This window comes from Lithobates pipiens, unplaced genomic scaffold (assembly GCF_037356315.1).
Source record: "Lithobates pipiens isolate NorthernLeopardFrog02 unplaced genomic scaffold, aLitPip1_a1.2 Scaffold_19, whole genome shotgun sequence".
Taxonomy (NCBI): domain Eukaryota; kingdom Metazoa; phylum Chordata; class Amphibia; order Anura; family Ranidae; genus Lithobates; species Lithobates pipiens.
In genome coordinates this window covers 574,168,792-574,189,347 of record NW_027507764.1, presented here as the reverse complement: position 1 = coordinate 574,189,347, position 20,556 = coordinate 574,168,792, and the positions used below count along the sequence as shown (strand labels likewise).

Here is a 20,556-nt window from a genome sequence, read left to right as displayed (position 1 = left end):
CAGGAGTTCAGGTTCCGATAGAGGGAATATCCTCCCGAATGGAATTTCGGCTCCAGGCAATAACTCGATTGGGCAATCGTAGACCCGATGAGGAGGTAGTGTGTCCGCCTTTCTTTTGTCAAACACGTCCAGGAATTTGTGGTATGTGGTTGGGACCAACCCCTGGAGCTCAGATGTAGGACCCGAACAGGCAATGACCGGAACCAGGTGGTTTGAGGTCCTGACACAATTTTGGAGGCAATAAGTGGACCGAAACACTACCTCACCGGTTATCCAGTTTATTTGGGGATTATGGGCTTGTAACCATGGCATTCCCAAAATGATTGGGAAGAGTGGTGAAGAAATGACATCCAAGCAGATTAATTCTTGGTGACCGGATAGAATGTTGGCGAGCAGTGGTTGAGTCTCATGGGTAATGGGACCTGATCTGATGTTGGATCCATCTGCTAACCGTATAGAAAGTTGGCGTTGCTTGAGTGCCAATGGAATGTTGTGTTGCATAACGAGAGTATGGTCAATGAAGCAACTACAGGTGCCCGAATCAATTATAGCTTGGACCTGGAGTGTTCCTCCTGGAAGCTGTAAGGAAAAGGGAACAGCTATATGAATTGATTTCGTCAGAGGTAATGCATTGGATGCAAGAGGTGAGTCTTTGAACTTACGAATTTTATTTGGACATGTATTCGCATAGTGACCAGCTTCCCCACAGTAGAGGCAAAGGTTGTTCTGGCGCCGGCGTAGCTTCTCCTCAGAAGACAATGGTGAGCGAAGTAATCCTAGTTGCATTGGCTCTGGAGCTTCGGAGATGGGAGCAGGTGTGGAGGTAGGAGGATAATTAGGAACCTTGGGTAACATCCAAGTGGGGCGAAACTGACCAACTCTTTCAGCTCTCCGTTCCCTAAGACGGCGGTCAATTTGGATTGATACCTGTATGAGGTCTTCCAAAGAACTGGGAGCTTCGATGCGGGCTAATTCGTCCTTTAATGGTCCAATGCGGAATTGGTAACGTAGGGCGGCGTCGTTCCATTGAGTGTCAGAACTCCACCGCCTAAAGTCCGTCACGTAATCCTCTACAGGTCTGCGACCCTGTCGCAGAGCATGGAGACTGGCCTCAGCAGTGGTGGCACGCTGAGGATCGTCGTATAATTTAGCCATCTCATTCAGAAAAGAGTCCGTAGTGTCAAGTAGAGGGCTGGCCTGTTCCAAGAGGCGATGGGCCCAGGTCTGAGGTTCCCCCAGAAGCAAGGAGACGATGAACCCAACTTTTGTGCTTTCCAAGGAGAAAGTGCGAGGGTGTAGCAGGAAGTATAATTGGCATGCATTACGAAAAGCACGGAATTTGCTGCGATCTCCGGAAAACCGCTCTGGGGTAGGAACTCGAGGCTCCGGGGATGGCACCGCTATTGCAGGCATGGATGCTGGAGTTGCCGGACCGGCGGACCGAGATGCTGTAGCCCCTTGGGAGGCAGTAGTGTTTGGAGTTATTGACTCCACCCTCTGCTCGAGTTGATGGTAACCGTCTTGCAGGCCTTGAACTGCTTGGGTAAGGGCAGAGATCTGTTGGCACAAAGCTTCCAGAGGTGAGGCCCCCCTGTCTGACTCCATGTTGGCTGTATCGTACTGTCACGTACCTTACAGCGGAGTCAGACTGCTGAGGGTTGCCTCTCGCACGGTTCCGGTCACCACGCCCCTGGAGATGGGAACAGGGAGCGCGAGGACACGAAAGGGTGCAGGTGCCTGCAGATGGAAGTAGAAGGCCTTGGAGATGCTGGGTCCTCACGGTAGAAGAGGTGTAGACAGGTTACGTAGGTAGGCACCGGAAGATCAGCAGGGAGCACTACGTGTCTGGAACAGGCAGGATCGGCAACTGGCAGGCAATGCGGTACAATAACAAGAGACAGGTGCGTAATCAGGAACAAACAAGGGGTCTGGTAACGTGCAAGCAAACAAGGTACAGAATCAGGAGACAAGCCAAAGTTGAAAGTCCAAGCCGGGGTCAGAGGTAGTCCAGGAGATAGTAACACGGGGAATCCAAGAGTGGGTATCAGGAACCGTTCACAGGAACAAGGATCACAGGAGCAAGATCACAGGAGCAAGGTCACAGGAGCGAGGTCTCAGGAGCAAGGTCACAGGAGCAACAATCAGGTCTTACAGGAACAGCTGAAGACGATCCAGCACTGGTGTCAGGCCAGGACCCTGTTTATATAGAGGGAAGTGAGCCAGGATTGGTGGAAGTGGCCGTCCGTGCGTGAAGACGTACATCCGTTCAGTTTGCGCGGGTGTTTTCGCGTGTTCGGATTGGCGTACATCCACGTGTTTGGTTTAGCATACGTCCGTTCGTCCTGGAACTCGTACGCCTCTGACGGAGACACCGCGCATGGCGCCTGGAATGAACGGGAACTGCTGCTATACGGGGACGGGCATACGTACGGTGAGTTCCCTGACACAAACACTTCAGTGCAGTGGTTGTTTCTTTCTTTCATCCAATAAGGGAGTGGATGTGCCCTTACCTCACGGCTGTGAGGTTACAGCCTTATTATAGTGTAGGTGTATATATCCTATCGCTCCAGTTCTGAAATCTTAGGATGGGTATACCTTCACACCACTTCAAACGACTGCAATACACTGAACTCAGAACGACGCACAACGTCGAAAAAGAATCCTCTGGAAAGTTCCAATACATGCTGCTGGACAAAAAGCCCCTTTCAGCTAAATCTAAAGCTATTCTGGGAATTATGGCATTTCATGCCTTAAAATTCCATGCGCTTCCTTTCTGATAAACCGTCTCGGCAATCATTCTATTGCTCTTCAAATCCCCTCAATTGCTAGATAAATGGGCCATTAGACGAGCATCTCCACCAGCAGTCTGCTGAACGTTGTAGATGACCTTATACTTCAGTAACTGTCAGTTGCAAATATGAATTTGAGACTTGTTTCTTTTGGCACAGTACCACTTGGCTTTACAAAGAGTGCTGCCAACACAAGACTTGCCACGTAAATGCCTGATCCTACTGCCCAAGCAAGTCAAGCCCTATGATATTGACATTGCGCCAGCTGCATCCTTAGCTCGTCACCTCTTTCACACATCATGCCAGCCAGGGCCTTTTTTCTCATCGAGAAGGTGCAGGAAACCACCCCTTGACTCCGCCCCCTACCACCTCCGAGCACCGTTCCTTGGGTCCAACCCTTACCCACCTCCCAGTACTGCCCCTTTAGGAGGATACCGAACCAAGTATTTTATATGGAGTTTGTTAATGATAACAAGAAAGGCAATAAAATAGATCTAGCAACAATAGACAGCCCAGCGACAATAGATCCCCTTCAGCAACAATGCAGGCCCAACAGCCAGCATCAATTGACCCTTCAGCAGCCAGAAACATTAGACCCCTCCCTCAACAGTAGATCCCACCCAGCAACGATTGACCCCCTGCAACATAAGACCCACTCCCAGCAACAATAGATCCCCCAACATCAACAATAGACTCCCCTGCAAAAAAATATTCCATCCAGCAACAATAGATTCCCCAGCTGCCAGCATCAATAGACCCTCCAGCAACCAACTACAAAGACCCCTCCCTCAACTAGATATGTGTGCCGTTAATAAATTATTTTGTTCCGTTCCATTTTGTATTAAAATTAATTTGTAATTCGTGTCTGAAATTCAGTTCGGATTCTTACAAAATATGAATTTTCGCTAAGTTCTTAAACTTTTTGCAACAATAATGAAAGTTTGTTATGATAAATTTATCATTATGAGGGGCTCCCACCATCCCTGTACTGTGCTGACTTCCTGGGTTTTCCTGGGGTTTCCTGTTGTAAACTCCTCCTACTCCGCTTCCTCATCCTCTACCGCCTCCTCATCCAGTCAGCGTAACACCTTCATCACCAACTTCAGCACAGCCAGGGGTAAACGACAGCAGGCAGTTTTAAAACTTTCCTGTTTGGGGGAAAAAACACACACCGCGCAGGAGTTGTGGAGGGACATGGAACAACAGACTGATGAGTGGTTGGTGGCAGTGAGCCTCAAGCCCGGCTTGGTGGTGTGCGATAATGGGCGAAATCTTATAGCAGCTCTGGGCCTAGCCGGTTTGACACACATCCCTTGCCTGGTGCATGTGCTGAACTTGGTGGCCCAGAGGTTCCTTAAAAATGACCCCCATATGCCAGAGCTGCTGCAGAAAGTGCGGGCCGTCTGTGAGCACTTTTGGCGTTCTCACCCTGCTGCTGCTCGCCTGTCAGCGCTGCAGCATAACTTCAGCCTTCCCGCTCACCGCCTCATATGTTACGTGCTCACAAGGTGGAACTCCACCTTGCACATGCTGGCCAGACTGTGCGAGCAGCAGCAGGCGATAGTGGAGTTTCAGCTGCAGCACGCACGTGTGAGTCGCTCTGCGGAACAGCACCACTTCACCACCAATAACTGGTCCTCCATGCGAGACCTGTGTGCCTTGCTGCGCTGTTTTGAGTACTCAACCAACATGGCCAGTGCCGATGACTCCGTTCTCAGCATTACAATCCCAGTTCTATGCCTCCTTGAAAAAACGCTTTGGGCGATGATGGAAGAGGATGTGGCACAGGAGGAGGAAGAGGGATAATTTCCAAGGCTTTCAGGGCAGTCATTCACAAGTGGCTATGAGGGTGGGTTCCTGCACCAACAAACGCCAGGTACACAATTGTCCGGCAGCAAGGGCACAGTTCTGGAGGATGACGAGGTGGAGGATGAAGAGATGGAGGAGGAGGATCCATGTTCACAGCAGGGTGGCGCCCAGACCAGCTCATGGCCATCACTAGTGCGTGGCTGGGGGGATACAGAGGACACAGACGATACACCTCCCACAGAGGACAACTTTTTGTTGCCTCTGGGCAGCCTGGCACACATGAGCGATTACATGCTGCAGTGTCTCCGCAACGACAGCCGAGTTGCCCACATTCTAACTGGTGCTGATTACTAGGTGGCCACCCTGCTGGATCCCCATTACAAGGACAATGTACCATCCTTAATTCCCTCACTGGAGCGTGATTGTAAGATGCGCGAGTACAAACGCATGCTGGTAGACGCGCTGCTGGTGGAATTCCCACCTGACAGCGGGGGTACGGTGGAAGCACAAGGCGAAGGCAGAGGAGAAGGAAGAGGTCGCCAACACAGCTGGGGCACCGCCAACACCTCAGAAGGCAGGGTTAGCATGGCCGAAATGTGTAAAAGCTTTGTCAGCACGCCACAAGAACCAGCACCACCAGCTGAGATGGAACGTCTTAGGAGGCAGCATTTCACCAACATGGTGGAGCAGTATGTGTGCACACGCTTACACGTACTGAATGACGGGTCTGCCCCCTTCAACTTCTGGGTCTCCAAATTGGGCACATGGCCTGAGCTTGCCCTTTACGCCTTGTAGGTGCTGGCCTGCCCTGCTCCAGTGTATTATCTGAACGTGTATTTAGCACGGCAGGGGGCGTTATCACAGACAATCGCAGCCGCTTGTCCAGAGCCAATGTGGACAAGCTCACGTTCATTAAAATTAACCAGGCATAGATCCCACATTTGTTTGCAGAGCACTTGCCATGCTATTAACAACATTTTGTTACCTTTTGCAGCCCTCTAGCCCTTTCCATGACTTTTTAAGAGCCATTTTATTCCTCAAAAGTTCGGGTCCCCATTGACTTCAATGGTGATTTGGGTTTGGGGTCAAGTTCGGGTGAAGTGCGGTCCCGAACCCGAACTTTTTTCCGAAGTTCGGCTGAACCCGAACATCCAGGTGTCCGCTCAACTCTAGTCATAACCCTCCGTTACACTGTCCAAAATGGAAAAAAAAGTTTTGCCTATAGTTCTACTTTAACTAATTTCTTCAGTGAGAACACTACAGGAAGGCTTCTTCTTGAGAAAAAAGTTTCATTATTTGTTAACATGGCAATCAGTCCATAAAGATGGTACTAACTTGGGGAGTTAGATAACACCAATCTCCTACATCATTGCATCTTGTAGAACAGTAAAGGAACAAAGTGGTGCTCACAACTAGATGGGAGTCTGTAACTTAAGTTCTCATTAGATAAGGGCAATGTCCTTCCATTGCCCCTCCCCAGAAGAGGAGAGCACCCCCAAGAACCCTCAACTGTCCTCTCCTCTCTGTGGTGCCTGGAACTGGACTTCTGTCTAAGCCCTTGTACACACACGGTCGGACATTCCGACAACCAAATTTTGTCCGATGGATTTTGTCCGAAACTGTTGCATACACACGGTCGGACAAAGTTGTCGGAAAATCCAATCGTTCAGAACGTGGTGACGTTATTTCGTTACGACGGGGCTACGTTCAGGCTAGTAGCCAATAGCTTTGGTGTAGGAATTTGATCTGAGCATGCGTGGACAAGCTCCGATCATGTTGTCGGAAAGTTTTATAGCCAAGCTGGAAAACTTGGTCCGTCGGATATTCCGACAGAAACAGTCCGATGGAGCCCACACATTATCCGACAACACGGTCCGATCGGACATTTTCCATCGGAATGTCCAACCGTGTGTACAAGGGCTAAGACTCTTTTCATCACAATGTAACTTTTTCTAGATTCTTGTCCCAGCATTACATTACCCAGGACATTCAAGTTTTTTATTTATTTTTTGATCTTCTAGAAACGGGGAAATCTGCTTTTTTAGAAGTGAATTTCTAGATTGCGACTTTTGAGAATAGCACATTTGGGGATATGGAGAGTAGCTTTGGATAAAGTCAAGTGACTTTTGAGTACCTTATTGAAGAATAAGATGTATTTTAATGCGGTAGTTAGTGTGCAGTCGTCTCAGAGCCCAAATTAGGTATCACTATTCCCTTTTGCTTTCCCTCTTGTGAAAATGCTAACCTTCATTTTCTGTCCCGAAGGATTCATGTACGGGTATGATGTTCAAGTTCACATAAAGGCACTTGGCTTCAAGAGCTTTTTTGTCTCACTTCTTCTTTTACGAACTAAAACGGCAGCAGGAGAAGGAGCTCTAAGGAAGGGATATCGGCCTCATAAACTGGGGCGGTGGGGACACAAACCAATGAAAAGCACATTAACCACTTCAGCCCCAGAAGGTTTTACCCCCTTCCTGATCAGAGCACTTTTTGCGATTCGGCACTGCATCGCTTTAACTGACAATTGCGCGGACGTGCGACGTTGCACCCACACGTCCTTTTTTTCCCACAAATAGAGCTTTCTTTCGGTGCTATTTGATCTCCTCCTTGCGGTTTTTATTTTTTGCGCTATAAACAAAAAAGGGCGTCAATATTGGAAAAAAAACGCAATGGGGGTTATTTACTAAAGGAGAATCCACTTTGCACTGCAAGTGACTTGGAAGTAAAGTCGCTGTAGAGCCGAGGGGGACATGTAAGGAAAAACAGCATTTTAGTTTGCACGTGATTGGGTGATAAAATCAGCAGAGCTTCCACTCATTTCAGATCTACCCCTTAGATTTAGAGTGACTGCACTTCCAAGTGCACTTGCAATGCAAAGTGGATTTTCCTTTTGTAAACAACCCCCAATATTTTTTGCTTTCAGCTATAATAAATATCCCCCAGAAATATATATAAAAAAAACATTTTTTTTCCTCAGTTTAGGCCGATGTGTATTATTCAACATATTTTTGGTAAAAAAAAAACAAAAAAAAAAACAAAACGCAATAAGCGTATATTGATTGGTTTGCACAAAAGTTATAGCTTCTGCAAAATAAAGGATAATTTAATGGCATTTTTATTATTATTTTTTTATTAGTAATGGTGACGATCTGTGATTTTTATTGTTGACTGTGACATTATGGCGGACAGATCAGACAATTTTGACACTATTTTGGGACCATTGTCATTTATACAGTGATCAGTGCTATAAAAATGCACTGATTACTGTGTAAATAACACTGGCAGGGAAGGGGTTAAACACTAGGGGGCGATCAAGGGGTTAAGTGTGTCCTAGGGAGTGATTCTAACTGTGTGGGGGGTGGGCTACCACTGACATGACAGAGATCACTGCTCCCGATGACAGAGAGCAGTGATCTCTGTCATGTCACAAGGCAGAATGGGGAAATGCCTTGTTTACATAGACATCTCCCCGTTCTGCAGCTCCATGTCACACGATCGCTGGGAGACACAGGCACGGTTACGCTGTATGCGGCGGGGGTGTGTGCACATGCCTGCTAGCCCCGCTAATTAAAGGGGACGTACAGGTACGCCCATTTGCCCACCGCTGCCATTGTGCCGACGTATATATATATCGGCGTGCGGCGGTCGGCAAGTGGTTAAAAGATTTTAGAAATTTTTATTGAAGATTGTTTCCTGCTTCTGTTCTGGAGATAATATTGTAAGCTTCAGAACCATTGTTTGCCCAACTGACTGTTTAATGCAGGGGTCCCCAAACTTTTCAGTATGAGAGCCACGTTGTATATTTTACAAATGATTGTGGGCTGAAATAAATCGTTTTTTTTATAAATTACAGAATCAAATTTAAATTAATGAATACGTTTTACTTTGAGTTTTTGTTTTTTAACATAATATCATATAGAGCAGAGGGTCTCCAAACTTTCTAAAGAAAAGGCCAGTTTACTGTCCTTCAGACGTTAGGGACTGTGCCCACTGGGAGTAAACAATGCCTGATTTTTGGGGGCAGAAATAGTTGGTGTCAGTGGGAGTAATAGTGCACCATTTTTGTTGTTGGTGGAGGGAATTATGCCTCATTGGGGGTGTCAGTGGAAGGAATGGTGCCCCGTTGTTGGTGTCAGTGGCAGGAATAAGGCCTCAAGGGAAGGATAAAGGCAAACAAAGGGCCACATCTGGCTCCAGAGAAAAAAAAAAACGTTAGTAAAACAAATAAATTCCAAATAAATGTATTTCCATCAGATTTACCCTTCACTTTAGGGTCCTCATCAATGTCCCCCCTTACATCAAAGTCCCCATCAGAGTATCCCTTTACATCAGGGTCCCCATTAATGCCCCACCTTATGTCATGGTTCCCATCAGAGTCCTTCTTTACATCAGGGACCCAGAAATACCCCACCTTATATCATGGTCCCCATCAGAGACCCTCTTTGGAAAAACTTGGGGTGGGATTTTGCATGTGCCTCGGTGGGGTATGAATAATGATTTATAACACAATGTTTTTGTTTTTTTTTAAAAGATATACAAATACTTTATTTGCCATCCTTAGATGGGAAAAGTTAAAACATTACAGTTTAAATGAAGATACAATTTACTGTTTGGTTGACCCAGGTTGTGCGAGTCTACGCGTTTCACAGGAACCCCGATTCATCAGGGCCTTTTAGAACAGCACAAACAGCATGTAAATATTAAAGATATCCTAAAAATACAAAATTGTGAAATTAGCCGCATCATGAAGTAATGTTAGGAAAAATTTTAATGATACATATGTAAAAAACATAGAAGGCTCCTACACCATTGTAGGGTATTTTATGATTACCCTTTGGTACAAAAGAGTCCCCCTTTACATCAGGGTCCCCATCAAAGTACCTCGTATAAGAATACTCCATTATATCAAAATTCCCCCCCACATCAGAGTCCCTATCAGAGTCTCCCCTTACATGAGAGTCTCCATTAGAGACCCCTCCTTACAACAGAGGGCCAGAAATAATCTTGCGGTAGGCCAAATTTGGTGACCCCTGGTTTAATGGAATGGTCTGCCTTCTTAACACCCACCCAAGTAGCTCAGTGATGTCATTAAAGAAAGAGAAATCACCCATCTCTGCTTCCCTTTAGTCTGAAATATGCTTTGAAAGTATCCCACCAAAATAAAACGTTCTGTTGCAGAGGATGGCTGTCACACACTAAAAGGAGGATCATTGGAACAAACCCCAGCTGGTGGTGAAGGCTGCTGGGAATCAGTTGGGCTTCAGGCTGTGCAGGTTAGCAGGGATCAGGGAGTAGGCAAAATAGGTGGGTAGGTGGGTAGGCAATTGGCTGTTTAGCCAGATGGGCAGTAGGCTGTGTAGACAAGCGTGCAGTAGGCTATTTAGCTAGGCAGACAGTAGGTCATGGTGTGTTGCTATTTGGCTGTGCAAATGGGAGAGCAGGATTGTGTGCAGGTGAGAGGGCAGTAGGATGTATAAGTGAGGGGATGACCTGTACTGGCACTGTAGACTGTGTAGGTGAGCAGGCAGTAGACTGTGTAGGTGAGCAGGCAGTAGACTGTGTAGGTGAGCAGGCAGTAGACTGTGTAGGTGAGCAGGCAGTAGACTGTGTAGGTGAGCAGGCAGTAGACTGTGTAGGTGAGCAGGCAGTAGACTGTGTAGGTGAGCAGGCAGTAGACTGTGTAGATGAGAAGGCAGTAGACTGTGTAGGTGAGCAGGCAGTAGACTGTGTAGGTGAGCAGGCAGTGGACTGTGTAGGTGAGCAGGCAGTAGACTGTGCAGGTGAGCATGAAGTAGACTGTGTAGGTGAGCAGGCAGTAGACTGTACAGGTGAGCATGAAGTAGATTGTGTAGGTGAGAATGAAGTAGACTGTGTAGGTGAGAATGAAGTAGACTGTACAGGTGAGAATAAATTGGACTGTGTAGGTGAGCATGAAGTAGACTGTGTAGGTGAGCAGGCAGTAGACTGTGTAGGTGAGCAGGCAGTAGACTGTGTAGGTGAGCAGGCAGTAGACTGTGTAAGTGAGCAGGCAGTAGACTGTGTAGGTGAGCCGGCAGTGGACTGTGTAGGTGAGCAGGCAGTAGACTGTGTAGGTGAGTAGGTGAGAATGAAGTAGACTGTACAGGTGAGAATAAATTGGACTGTGTAGGTGAGAAGGCAGTGGACTGTGTAGGTGAGCAGGCAGTAGACTGTGTAGGTGAGTAAGTGAGAATGAAGTAGACTGTGTATGTGAGCATGAAGTAGAATGTGTAGGTGAGCAGGCAGTAGACTGTACAGGTGAGCATGAAGTAGACTGTGTAGGTGAGAATGAAGTAGACTGTGTAGGTGAGAATGAAGTAGACTGTGTAGTTGAGAATGAAGTAGACTGTGCAGGTGAGCATGAAGTAGACTGTGTAGGTGAGCAGGCAGTGGACTGTGTAGGTGAGCAGGCAGTAGACTGTGTAGGTGAGCAGGCAGTAGACTGTGTAGGTGAGCAGGCAGTAGACTGTGTAGGTGAGCAGGCAGTAGACTGTGTAGGTGAGCCAGCAGTGGACTGTGTAGGTGAGCAGGCAGTAGACTGTGTAGGTGAGCAGGCAGTGGACTGTGTAGGTGAGCAGGCAGTAGACTGTGTAGGTGAGCAGGCAGTGGACTGTGTAGGTGAGCAGGCAGTAGACTGTGTAGGTGAGCCGGCAGTGGACTGTGTAGGTGAGCAGGCAGTAGACTGTGTAGGTGAGTAGATGAGAATGAAGTAGACTGTGTAGGTGAGCAGGCAGTAGACTGTGTAGGTGAGCAGGCAGTAGACTGTGTAGGTGAGCAGGCAGTAGACTGTGTAGGTGAGCAGGCAGTAGACTGTACAGGTGAGCATGAAGTAGACTGTGTAGGTGAGAATGAAGTAGACTGTGTAGGTGAGAATGAAGTAGACTGTGTAGGTGAGCATGAAGTAAACTGTGTAGGTGAGCATGAAGTAGACTGTGTAGGTGAGAATGAAGTAGACTGTGTAGGTGAGCATGAAGTAGACTGTGTAGGTGAGCAGGCAGTAGACTGTACAGGTGAGCATGAAGTAGACTGTGTAGGTGAGCATGAAGTAGATTGTGTAGGTGAGCAGGCAGTAGACTGTACAGGTGAGCATGAAGTAGACTGTGTAGGTGAGCATGAAGTAGACTGTGTAGGTGAGCAGGCAGTAGACTGTACAGGTGAGCATGAAGTAGACTGTGTAGGTGAGCAGGAAGTAGACTGTGTAGGTGAGCAGGCAGTAGACTGTACAGGTGAGCATGAAGTAGACTGTGTAGGTGAGCAGGAAGTAAGCTGTACAGGTGGGCAGGCAGTATAATGTAAAAGTGATAGGGCAGTAGGCTGACAGATGGGTAGGCAGTAGAGTGTACAACTGAGGGGGCTGTAGACTGTAAAGGGGAGGGGGTTATAGACTGTACAGGTGGGCAAGCAGTGAACTGTATAGGTGAGCAGGTAGTAGACACATTTAGACATGTGCAGAACGGAAACATTTGTTTAGTTCTGGGTAGATTTGTTATGTTACTCATTTCGGTCTGTTATCAAATTTGTTTTGTTTGGTTTCGGAATTTGTTAAATATCATTTCGTTTCGATTAAAATTTGTTTCATTTATTAATTTTCTAAAAAAAAATCCAACTTTTCAAAAGGATTAGAATTCGGATGATTGACCGATTTGAATTCTGTGTGAAGAAATAGCTGGTTGTTAAGCAGCGGGCCCGGGAAACCACCCGCCCGTGCCCTTAACAACTATGAGTCATCATCTGTCAATGGGCTTCCTCACTGACAGATGAATGTAAAGAAAACAATGCCGACATTGCCCAGCAATAGAAAAATGTTTAAAAAAACTGCCCCCTTCTGGTCTGCTGTGGATTTTAAGGGGAACCCCATGCCAATTTTTTTTTTTTAAATGCCGCTGGGTCCATCCCAAAATCTATACCAGACCTTTATCAGCATGCCCAGCATGCAACAGTTTGTGACATCAGAAGGGAGTGCCAAGTGACGGAGACAGGTGGCTCCACCCCTTTTCCTATAAAAGAACTGTCAAATGGAGGAGCCTGCAGTAGGCATAGAGCTGCCTCCGTGTCGGCAAGAGCGACTTTTCATATTTGGGTCGGTGGGTGGCTTTTTTTGTTGCATCGAGGGACACTGTTTTTGTATTTTTTTTATAAAGGATTTGTCAAAAACTGTCTCTGTTTTTATTATTTTTTGACACTTTGTTGGTGAATGGGTACTGGCACTATGTACCTGATACCCATTCACATAGTAGGGGCAGGATCTGGGGGACAACCATAGCCCAGGGTTTCTCGGAAGAGGCCCTTGTCCCCATCAACATTGAGACAAGGTGATTTGGGGTGGGGGGCACACATAGCACCCACCCCCCCATCTAGAGGGCATGTGGCCTGGTATGGTTCAGCAGGGGGGGTGCTCATTCGTCCCCCCTTTTCCTGACCTGCTGGCTGCATGCCCAGATAAGGGTCTGGTATGGATTTTGGGGGGATCCCAGGTCGTTTTTTTTTTTTTTTTTACATTTTTCTATTGCCGGGCAATGTTTTCTTTACATTCATCTGTCAGTGGGGAAGCCCGCTGACAGATGACTCATCATGGTTAAGGACTTTGGCGGCCGGCTTCCCGGCCCGCTGCTAAACAACCAGCTATTTCTTCACACAGAATTCGAATCGGTCCATCGTATTTCGACCGATCCGAATTCGAATCTTTCTGAAAAGTTGGAATTTGTTAGAAAACGAATAAACTAAATGAATTTTAATGGATTTCAACAAAATGAATTACTTTTCATTACATCCAAATCTCCAAATAACCAAAAATTTGTCTGAATTTGTATTCAGAACTGAAACGAATTGCACATGTTTATAGACTCTACAGGTGAGAGGAAAATAGACTCTACAGGTGAGGGGAAAGTAGACACTACAGGTGAGGGGAAAGTAGACACTACAGGTGAGGGGAAAGTAGACACTACAGGTGAAGGGGCAGAAGGCTGTACAGGTGAAGGGGCAGAAGGCTTTACAGGTGAAGGGGCAGAAGGCTTTACAGGTGAAGGGGCAGAAGGCTGTACAGGTGAAGGGGCAGAAGGCTGTACAGGTGAAGGGGCAGAAGGCTTTACAGGTGAAGGGGCAGAAGGCTTTACAGGTGAAGGGGCAGAAGGCTTTACAGGTAAAGGGGCAGAAGGCTTTACAGGTAAAGGGGCAGAAGGCTGTACAGGTAAAGGGGCAGAAGGCTGTACAGGTAAAGGGGCAGAAAGCTGTACAGGTAAAGGGGCAGAAGGCTGTACAGGTAAAGGGGCAGAAGGCTGTACAGGTAAAGGGGCAGAAGGCTGTACAGGTGAACAGGGAGTGGGCTGTACAGGTGAGCAGCGAGTAGGCATTATAGGTGAGGGGCAGTAGACTGTACAGTTGGGCAGGGAGTCAGCTGCACAGCTCAGCTGAAGGGGCAGAAGGCTGTACAAGGGAAGGGGCTGTACAGGCAAAGAGGCAGAAGGCTGTACAGGCGAAGAGGCAGAAGGCTGTACAGGTGAAGGGGTAGAAGGCTGTACAGCTGAAAGGGCAGAAGGCTGTACAGGTCAGGCAGTAGGCTGTAGAGGTGAGCAGGGAGTGGAATGTACTGGTGAGTAGGGAGTAGGCATTATAGGCCAGGGGGCAGTAGACTGTACAGGTGGGCAGGGAGTAGGCTGTATGGGTGAAGGTGCAGAAGGCTGTACGGGTGAAGGGGCAGAAGGCTGTACAGGTGATTAGGGAGTAGGCAGTATAGGTGAGGGGCAGAAAACTGTACAGGTGAAGGGTTAGTACGCTGTACAGGTGAAGGGGCAGTAGGCACTACAGGCTGGTGGGTAGAAGGTTATGTACTTGAGTTATATTTTCACCTCCATGGTTCTGAAATGTTCCTTATTACACCATGTGTTGATAATCAGTATCTACATTTACCTGCAGAGTATTTGGTATCTTGCTGTACATACCTATAGCAAGAAGTTAGTGAAAACTAGGATGGTTGTAAGGAAGCAGATTATAGTATGAAGCTCGTGTGATTGACTGCTGGATGAAAGAAAATCATGAGGAAATTCAGACTGATGGAGCTTAGGCCAAAAATAATATTCTTAGGATCTCATTATGATACTCCACATAGCGTCATCCTTCCTTCCTTACTTATAGCCTCTTCCATGTGAACACGTGTACTTTTATATGATAAATGAATACAGCAAAAAAAATACTGCTGAATCTCTGCTTTCTTAGTCACCACATCTCCTCCTCCTAAAGTTAATGTATTCATACATGTGTTGTATTGTGTCTTTTTTTTTTTTTAGCTCAAAGGGTTTTAAGTATAGTTTTTTGTTTTTTTTTTATATACGGTAGTTTAAATACATTTTAATACATTTTAATAGATCATTTTAATGATATAATATTTTTTTTAACAGAAAAGTTTAATGATTTAATATTTTAATATAATGTTTTTAATGAATTTTAAACACATTTTAAATATCCAATTAATGCAGAACCTGCCAATTTGGTATATAAAAATTTGTATTTTGCCTGAAGCCATTTTTTTTTTTTTACAGTAATATTTTCCAGGAATTGTAAAAACGATTTCAAACAAGCTCATGTTTGTATTTATTGATTCACTGTTTAGTTATATTGATGTGTGTTTTATTTTATTTTATTTTTTTTATATAGGGGGATCGAGGATCTCCAGGTCTCCCTGGCCAACCTGGTGCCCGAGGACCTCCAGGAGTAGGCATTGATGGCATTCCAGTAAGTCATATAATGCAGAATTTAGGTTAATGTAGTTCGTAAGTTCTTGAATAAAAATACTTTGGGCATCTGTCAGGGCAAAAAGAAAAAGAAAAACTTTCAGCAAGATTTGTCTTCTTTAAAACGCTACAAATACAGAAAAATACTTATTAATCCTGCCAGAAAGTTCACAGCTTCCTGTGCTTTTTGCCTCTTCTGCACTGAAGACACAAGTTGTGTTATCAGCAGTGCCCAGTTCTCCTCTGTGAACTACAGATGACAGTTTTATACAAGTAGGCGGGGTCACTGACATCACTGCCGCTGACAAAATTGGGGGAGGGGTGCTCTCTGGGTGCCCCCTTACTGTTAAAGAGGGCTTCTGGATTCCGATAAGCCCCCTATCTGCAGATCCCCACAATTACCAGGGGGAGGAGGCCCTTGTCCTCATCAACATGGGGACAAGATGCCTTTCCAAGGGGGCAAGGTACCCCCCCCATGGGTGTCTGATATTGTTTGTGGGGAAGGGAAAAACACTCATCCTCACCCCTTTCCTGGCCAGCCTTAGGATTAGGAGTCCGGTATGAATTTTTTGGGCATCCCTGACACTTTTATTTTATTTATTTATTTTTTTGTTAGTGTGAGGTTCTCCCTAAAATCTGTATCTGACAGAAACCATGAAATCAGGCTGAGACAGAATTACAGTTAAATCACACTTGTTTAATAATAAAAGTAAAAAGAACAAATGTAGTCAAAACATAGCCAGAGCTCAGGTACCGGAAGGGATAGTCAGCCAAACCAGAAGTCAGGGATCAATGTAGAGGAACAGCAAGCAGGATCTGGAGCCAGAAGGCATTCTAGCAAAGCAAGTCTTGATCAGGATCGCAGGAGATAGTTTCTGTGATGTTGACCAAGGCGAAGGCAGAGATCCTCTGGACTGGGTGGCTTACGTAGGCAGGACTGACGAGCAGGATATCATCAACAGCCGAGTAACTGGATAGATAGGAGATGGCAATTAGCCGACAGCTGAGTGGCCAGCTCAGAGAAGGAAGGGCCCAGCCCTGACAGTATCAAACAGGTAAATGCTCCTGCGATCATCTGAACACCCGAGCAGCCAAAGTTCGGTCTGGACTTGTGTTCGCACATAACCATGGCCTTATCCCTAGCTACAGTATATTACATTTTTGTTGTTTGAGTTAGTTATATTTGAATAAGCCAGTCCACCCAAAATTAGGTGATTGGTGATATATTAATTCGTTTTTATATAGAACAGGAAGGGTCCTTCTCCCCGTATAATGAGTGTGACAAGTGAGTAGAACTGAGGCCACTGAGATATAAGAGTTGATATTCCGTTCTTTAGCTAAGCAACTCTTTAAAAAAAAACTTGGATCCAGTAGGCCAAGTGGTTCAAATTCATACTTGGCAGTGCTGATTTTGATTACCATCAAGGACCAATGTTGATGGAGCTTATACGGTATGCCCTTCTTGTAGTTGAACTGTTTCCTCCACATGATTGGATTTTCTTCCACAATGTTGAAACATGCCAATAAATATTGGTTTCACACAAAAATCTCACACTTCCATTGACAGAACAGATATTGGCTTTTACAACAAAGAAAAATTTGCAGCGTTCTACCCAATTTGAAAATTCAAATCAAAGGTGCATAAACTGTAATATATAATGTGCATAAATACATATTAGACAAAGAAAGTGGAATTGTTAAAAATAAAATAAACAACTAAAGAGTCCACCAAAACTGTGTCCGATCACTCAGCTGCCATTACGTGGTGGGATCCCGGCATCTCGGGTAATGGCAGCTGAGTGAGCAGTGTGGGTGAAAACTGATAATCCCCCCACAGAGGATCCCCAGTCATGCCTGTACAGCGAGAATTTCCTCTTAGGACTGACTTATTCAGCTGCCGTGGAGCGGGGCAAGAGGAGAGTACTCAGGAGATTCTAATGGGAAGTAGGCCACATGCACACTGCTGAAAAATTTGTTAGTTTTCATTTCGTAATTTTTTTTTTTGTTTGTTTTTCGGATCATTCCTCTTGATCGAAATTCGTAAATTTGTGAATTTGAAAATTCGTAAACTCGAAAATTAAAAAATTTAGAAATTAAAAAATATGAAAATCCAAAAATTCGGAAATAAGAAAGAAAATCTGAAAATTTGAAAGAATGAAAAGAATGAAAATCCGAAAATTAAAATAATAACAAATTAACTAATAATAACTTAACTATTACTAACTATTAAATTATAGGTATTGGAATTTCCTTTCAAATTTGGCTGTAATGCCGCATACACACGACCGGACTTTCCGACAAACTAGGTCTGACGGTCTTCCCGACCGACTTTCGGTGGAGTTCCGACGGACTTTCCGAACGAACGCACTTGGCCACACACGAACGGACTTAGTCTGTTCATTTTGTATGTGATGATGTAAACGGGACTAAACAAGGAAGTTCAATAGCCAGCAGCCAATAGCTTCCCTTGCGTCGTATTTGGTCCATCGGACCAGCACACAGACGAACGGTTTTCGAGATTTTAGTCCATCGGATAGATTTGAAACATGCTCTATTTCTAGGTCCGTCTGATTTTATTTATTTTTTCGAAAAATGATCAGACTAGCCCACACATGATCGGATTGTCCAACGGACTAATCCTTTTGGACCTAGTCTGCCGGAAAGTCTGGTCGTGTGTACGTGGCATTTTTCAATGTAACGAATACAAATTTATCCGAAGTTACGAATTATCCGAAATAATGAATGCCGCATATAAACAAATGGAGCGGAATGAGTTAATAACAATAATAATACATTTTTATAATATTATTATTATATTATTGTTGTATATTATTATTAATTTGTTACATTCCATTCATTTAGATAGGGCATTCGTTATTTCGGATAATTGTTAACTTCGGACAAATTTGTATTCGTTACGTTCACTATCAGACAAATTTGAAAGGAAATTCCAATACCTATAATTTAATAGTTAGTAATAGTTAAGTTAGTATTAGTTAGTTATTATTTCAGATTTTAGAATTTTCGGATTCTCGTTCTTATTTTTGGTTGATTTTCGTTCTTTTCAATTTTCGTTCTTATTTTTGGACATTTCTGAATATTTGAATTTCCGAATATTTGAAAAAATATGTTAAACAGGTTTTCCTTAATTTCTGCTATTTCCGAATTAACGAATTAATCGTAATTGAAAAAAAAAACTAATTCGGAACAAAATGAATTGCACATGTCTAATGGGAAGTAATTGTAGCTGGAGTGTTTGATAAGCTGGCTTTATCCGTACCACTGGTGAGTGCATAAAGGTGGAAGATTAGAACACACTGTGGATGTACCTCGGGTGACATGGAGGAATGATTTAAATGGGATATTTTCACTTGATGTCTTTGTAATTACTTGGGAAATACATTTTCATAATAAGAGACAGCTTTGGTGGACTCTTTGGTCGTTTATTTATTTTTAATAGTTCCACATTGTTTGTCTTATATATATTTATGCAAATTATATATTACAGTTAAGGGGGTTGTAAAGGTTTGTGGTTTTTAAAAAACAAAAAAAACAAAGGTGTCATACTTACCTCCTCTGTGCAGTTGGTTTTGCACAGAGTGGCCCCGATACTCTTCTTTTGGGGTCCCTCTGCGGCTCTCCCGGTTGCTCCTCTTCTCGAGTGCCCCGTCAGAGAAGCCCTCTCCCTTGGCACACCCGTGCAGGCACGCTCCCGCGTCTGACTACTGCGTCTATTGACACAGACAGCAGGCCTCGGCCCCGCCTTCCCCGCATCATTGGATTTGATTGGCAGCAGCTGGAGCCAATGGCTATCAATCTAGCCAATCAGGACACAAGATTCAAGCTGGTGTTGGTGTGCTCGTCCTTGGCACGAGAAAGAGAGGGTTCATGTAAGTAATAAAACGGGGGCACTGGGGGGGGGGGGGGGGGTGCTGCTGCACTGCAAGAGAATTTTCACCTCAATGCATAGTATGAAAAACCACGAGGGTTCACAACCCCTTTAATGCACATTTGCACTTTATGATCAACTGATTTTCTAATTGGATAGAGCGCTGCACCTTTTTCTTTGCTCTCTTGTGAGGTTTTGTCATCCGTAGTGATAGCTTCTCTCAGCTTTTCGAGTGCTCACTATTCTCGCACTATATAGATTGGCTTTTGGTGAACTGATTGCATTGCTTTTGGTCTATGTACCACCTTGTTGAACAAGTTGCAACCACTTTTTATTTTCTTACAGGGCACGATAGGACCATCAGGTGAAAAAGGGGAACAGGTATTTATATAATAAAAAAAAAAAAATTCTTGGACTAATCCTAAACTTTAAGCCTTTTCCTAACAACATAATATGTAAATCAACCTCAAACTAACAAACCAACTACTGTAACAATCTCGAAGTGTGTAAAAACTATTTGCCAATACCTTCCCCAAAATCAGTTGAATTTTCATAGGGTGTGTCATCTCATATATGATCCTAAATGCTGTCACATTTATAAAGTGACATCCATTCAAATTTGCAGACTGCATGTAAAAGGCACAACATCAGCACTGAGCTATCTTCAAGTGTGATCCCCAATCTACCATACCCACCATGCTATGAAAATCAGTGGCGGCTGATGCTCAAAATTTTTGGGGGGCGCAAACAAACTGAAAAATGCTGAACCCCCCCCCCCATAAATTGCAGCCTCACTGTGCCCATCAAATTCAGCCATTGTGCCCATCAAATGCAGCCACTGTGCCTATCATACGCAGCCAATTGTGCCCCATCATATGCAGCCACTTGTGTCCCATCATATGCAGCCATTTGTACCCATCAAATGCAGCCAGGCTTGGTTGTTACTTCACTAAACCCCACCCTCCCACGGCCGGTCTGGCGGCACCTACCGCTTCTCTCCTGGAGTGATGGTTCTCTCCTCCTCAGCGGGAACCAGTAGCTCTTCTCCTCTGCGGCTCTCTTCCTCTGCGGCTCTCATCTCTTCCCCAGAAGCTCTCCTCCTCAGCAGGATGCGGCGCCTGCGGCTCCTATGTCCTCTTGTCTCCTCTTCCACCAAAGCATTAGGCACCCAAAAGGATCGCCTAATGCTTTGGCCAATCGGGAGACAGATCTCCCCGACCTGCCTGCTGATTGGCAGGGAGGAACGTTAGTGTGAAAATAGCGAAAATTTATTCACTATGCCACACAACAGGGTGGGATCAGGACGCAATGCTCTGCACCCCGA

At 45.2% G+C, this 20,556-nt stretch overlaps 1 protein-coding gene across 1 annotated transcript in view; it reads left to right on the top strand.

Annotated features, from left to right (window-relative positions):
- The window catches only part of LOC143997657 (uncharacterized), a 230,127-nt gene that overhangs the window by 68,879 nt on the left and 140,692 nt on the right, over positions 1 to 20,556 (top strand). Inside the window, exons 12-13 of the mRNA XM_077493378.1 lie at positions 15,267 to 15,344; positions 19,578 to 19,613. Of these exons, the coding sequence (XP_077349504.1) occupies positions 15,267 to 15,344; positions 19,578 to 19,613 (114 nt within the window). The remainder of the gene's footprint in view (positions 1 to 15,266; positions 15,345 to 19,577; positions 19,614 to 20,556) is intronic.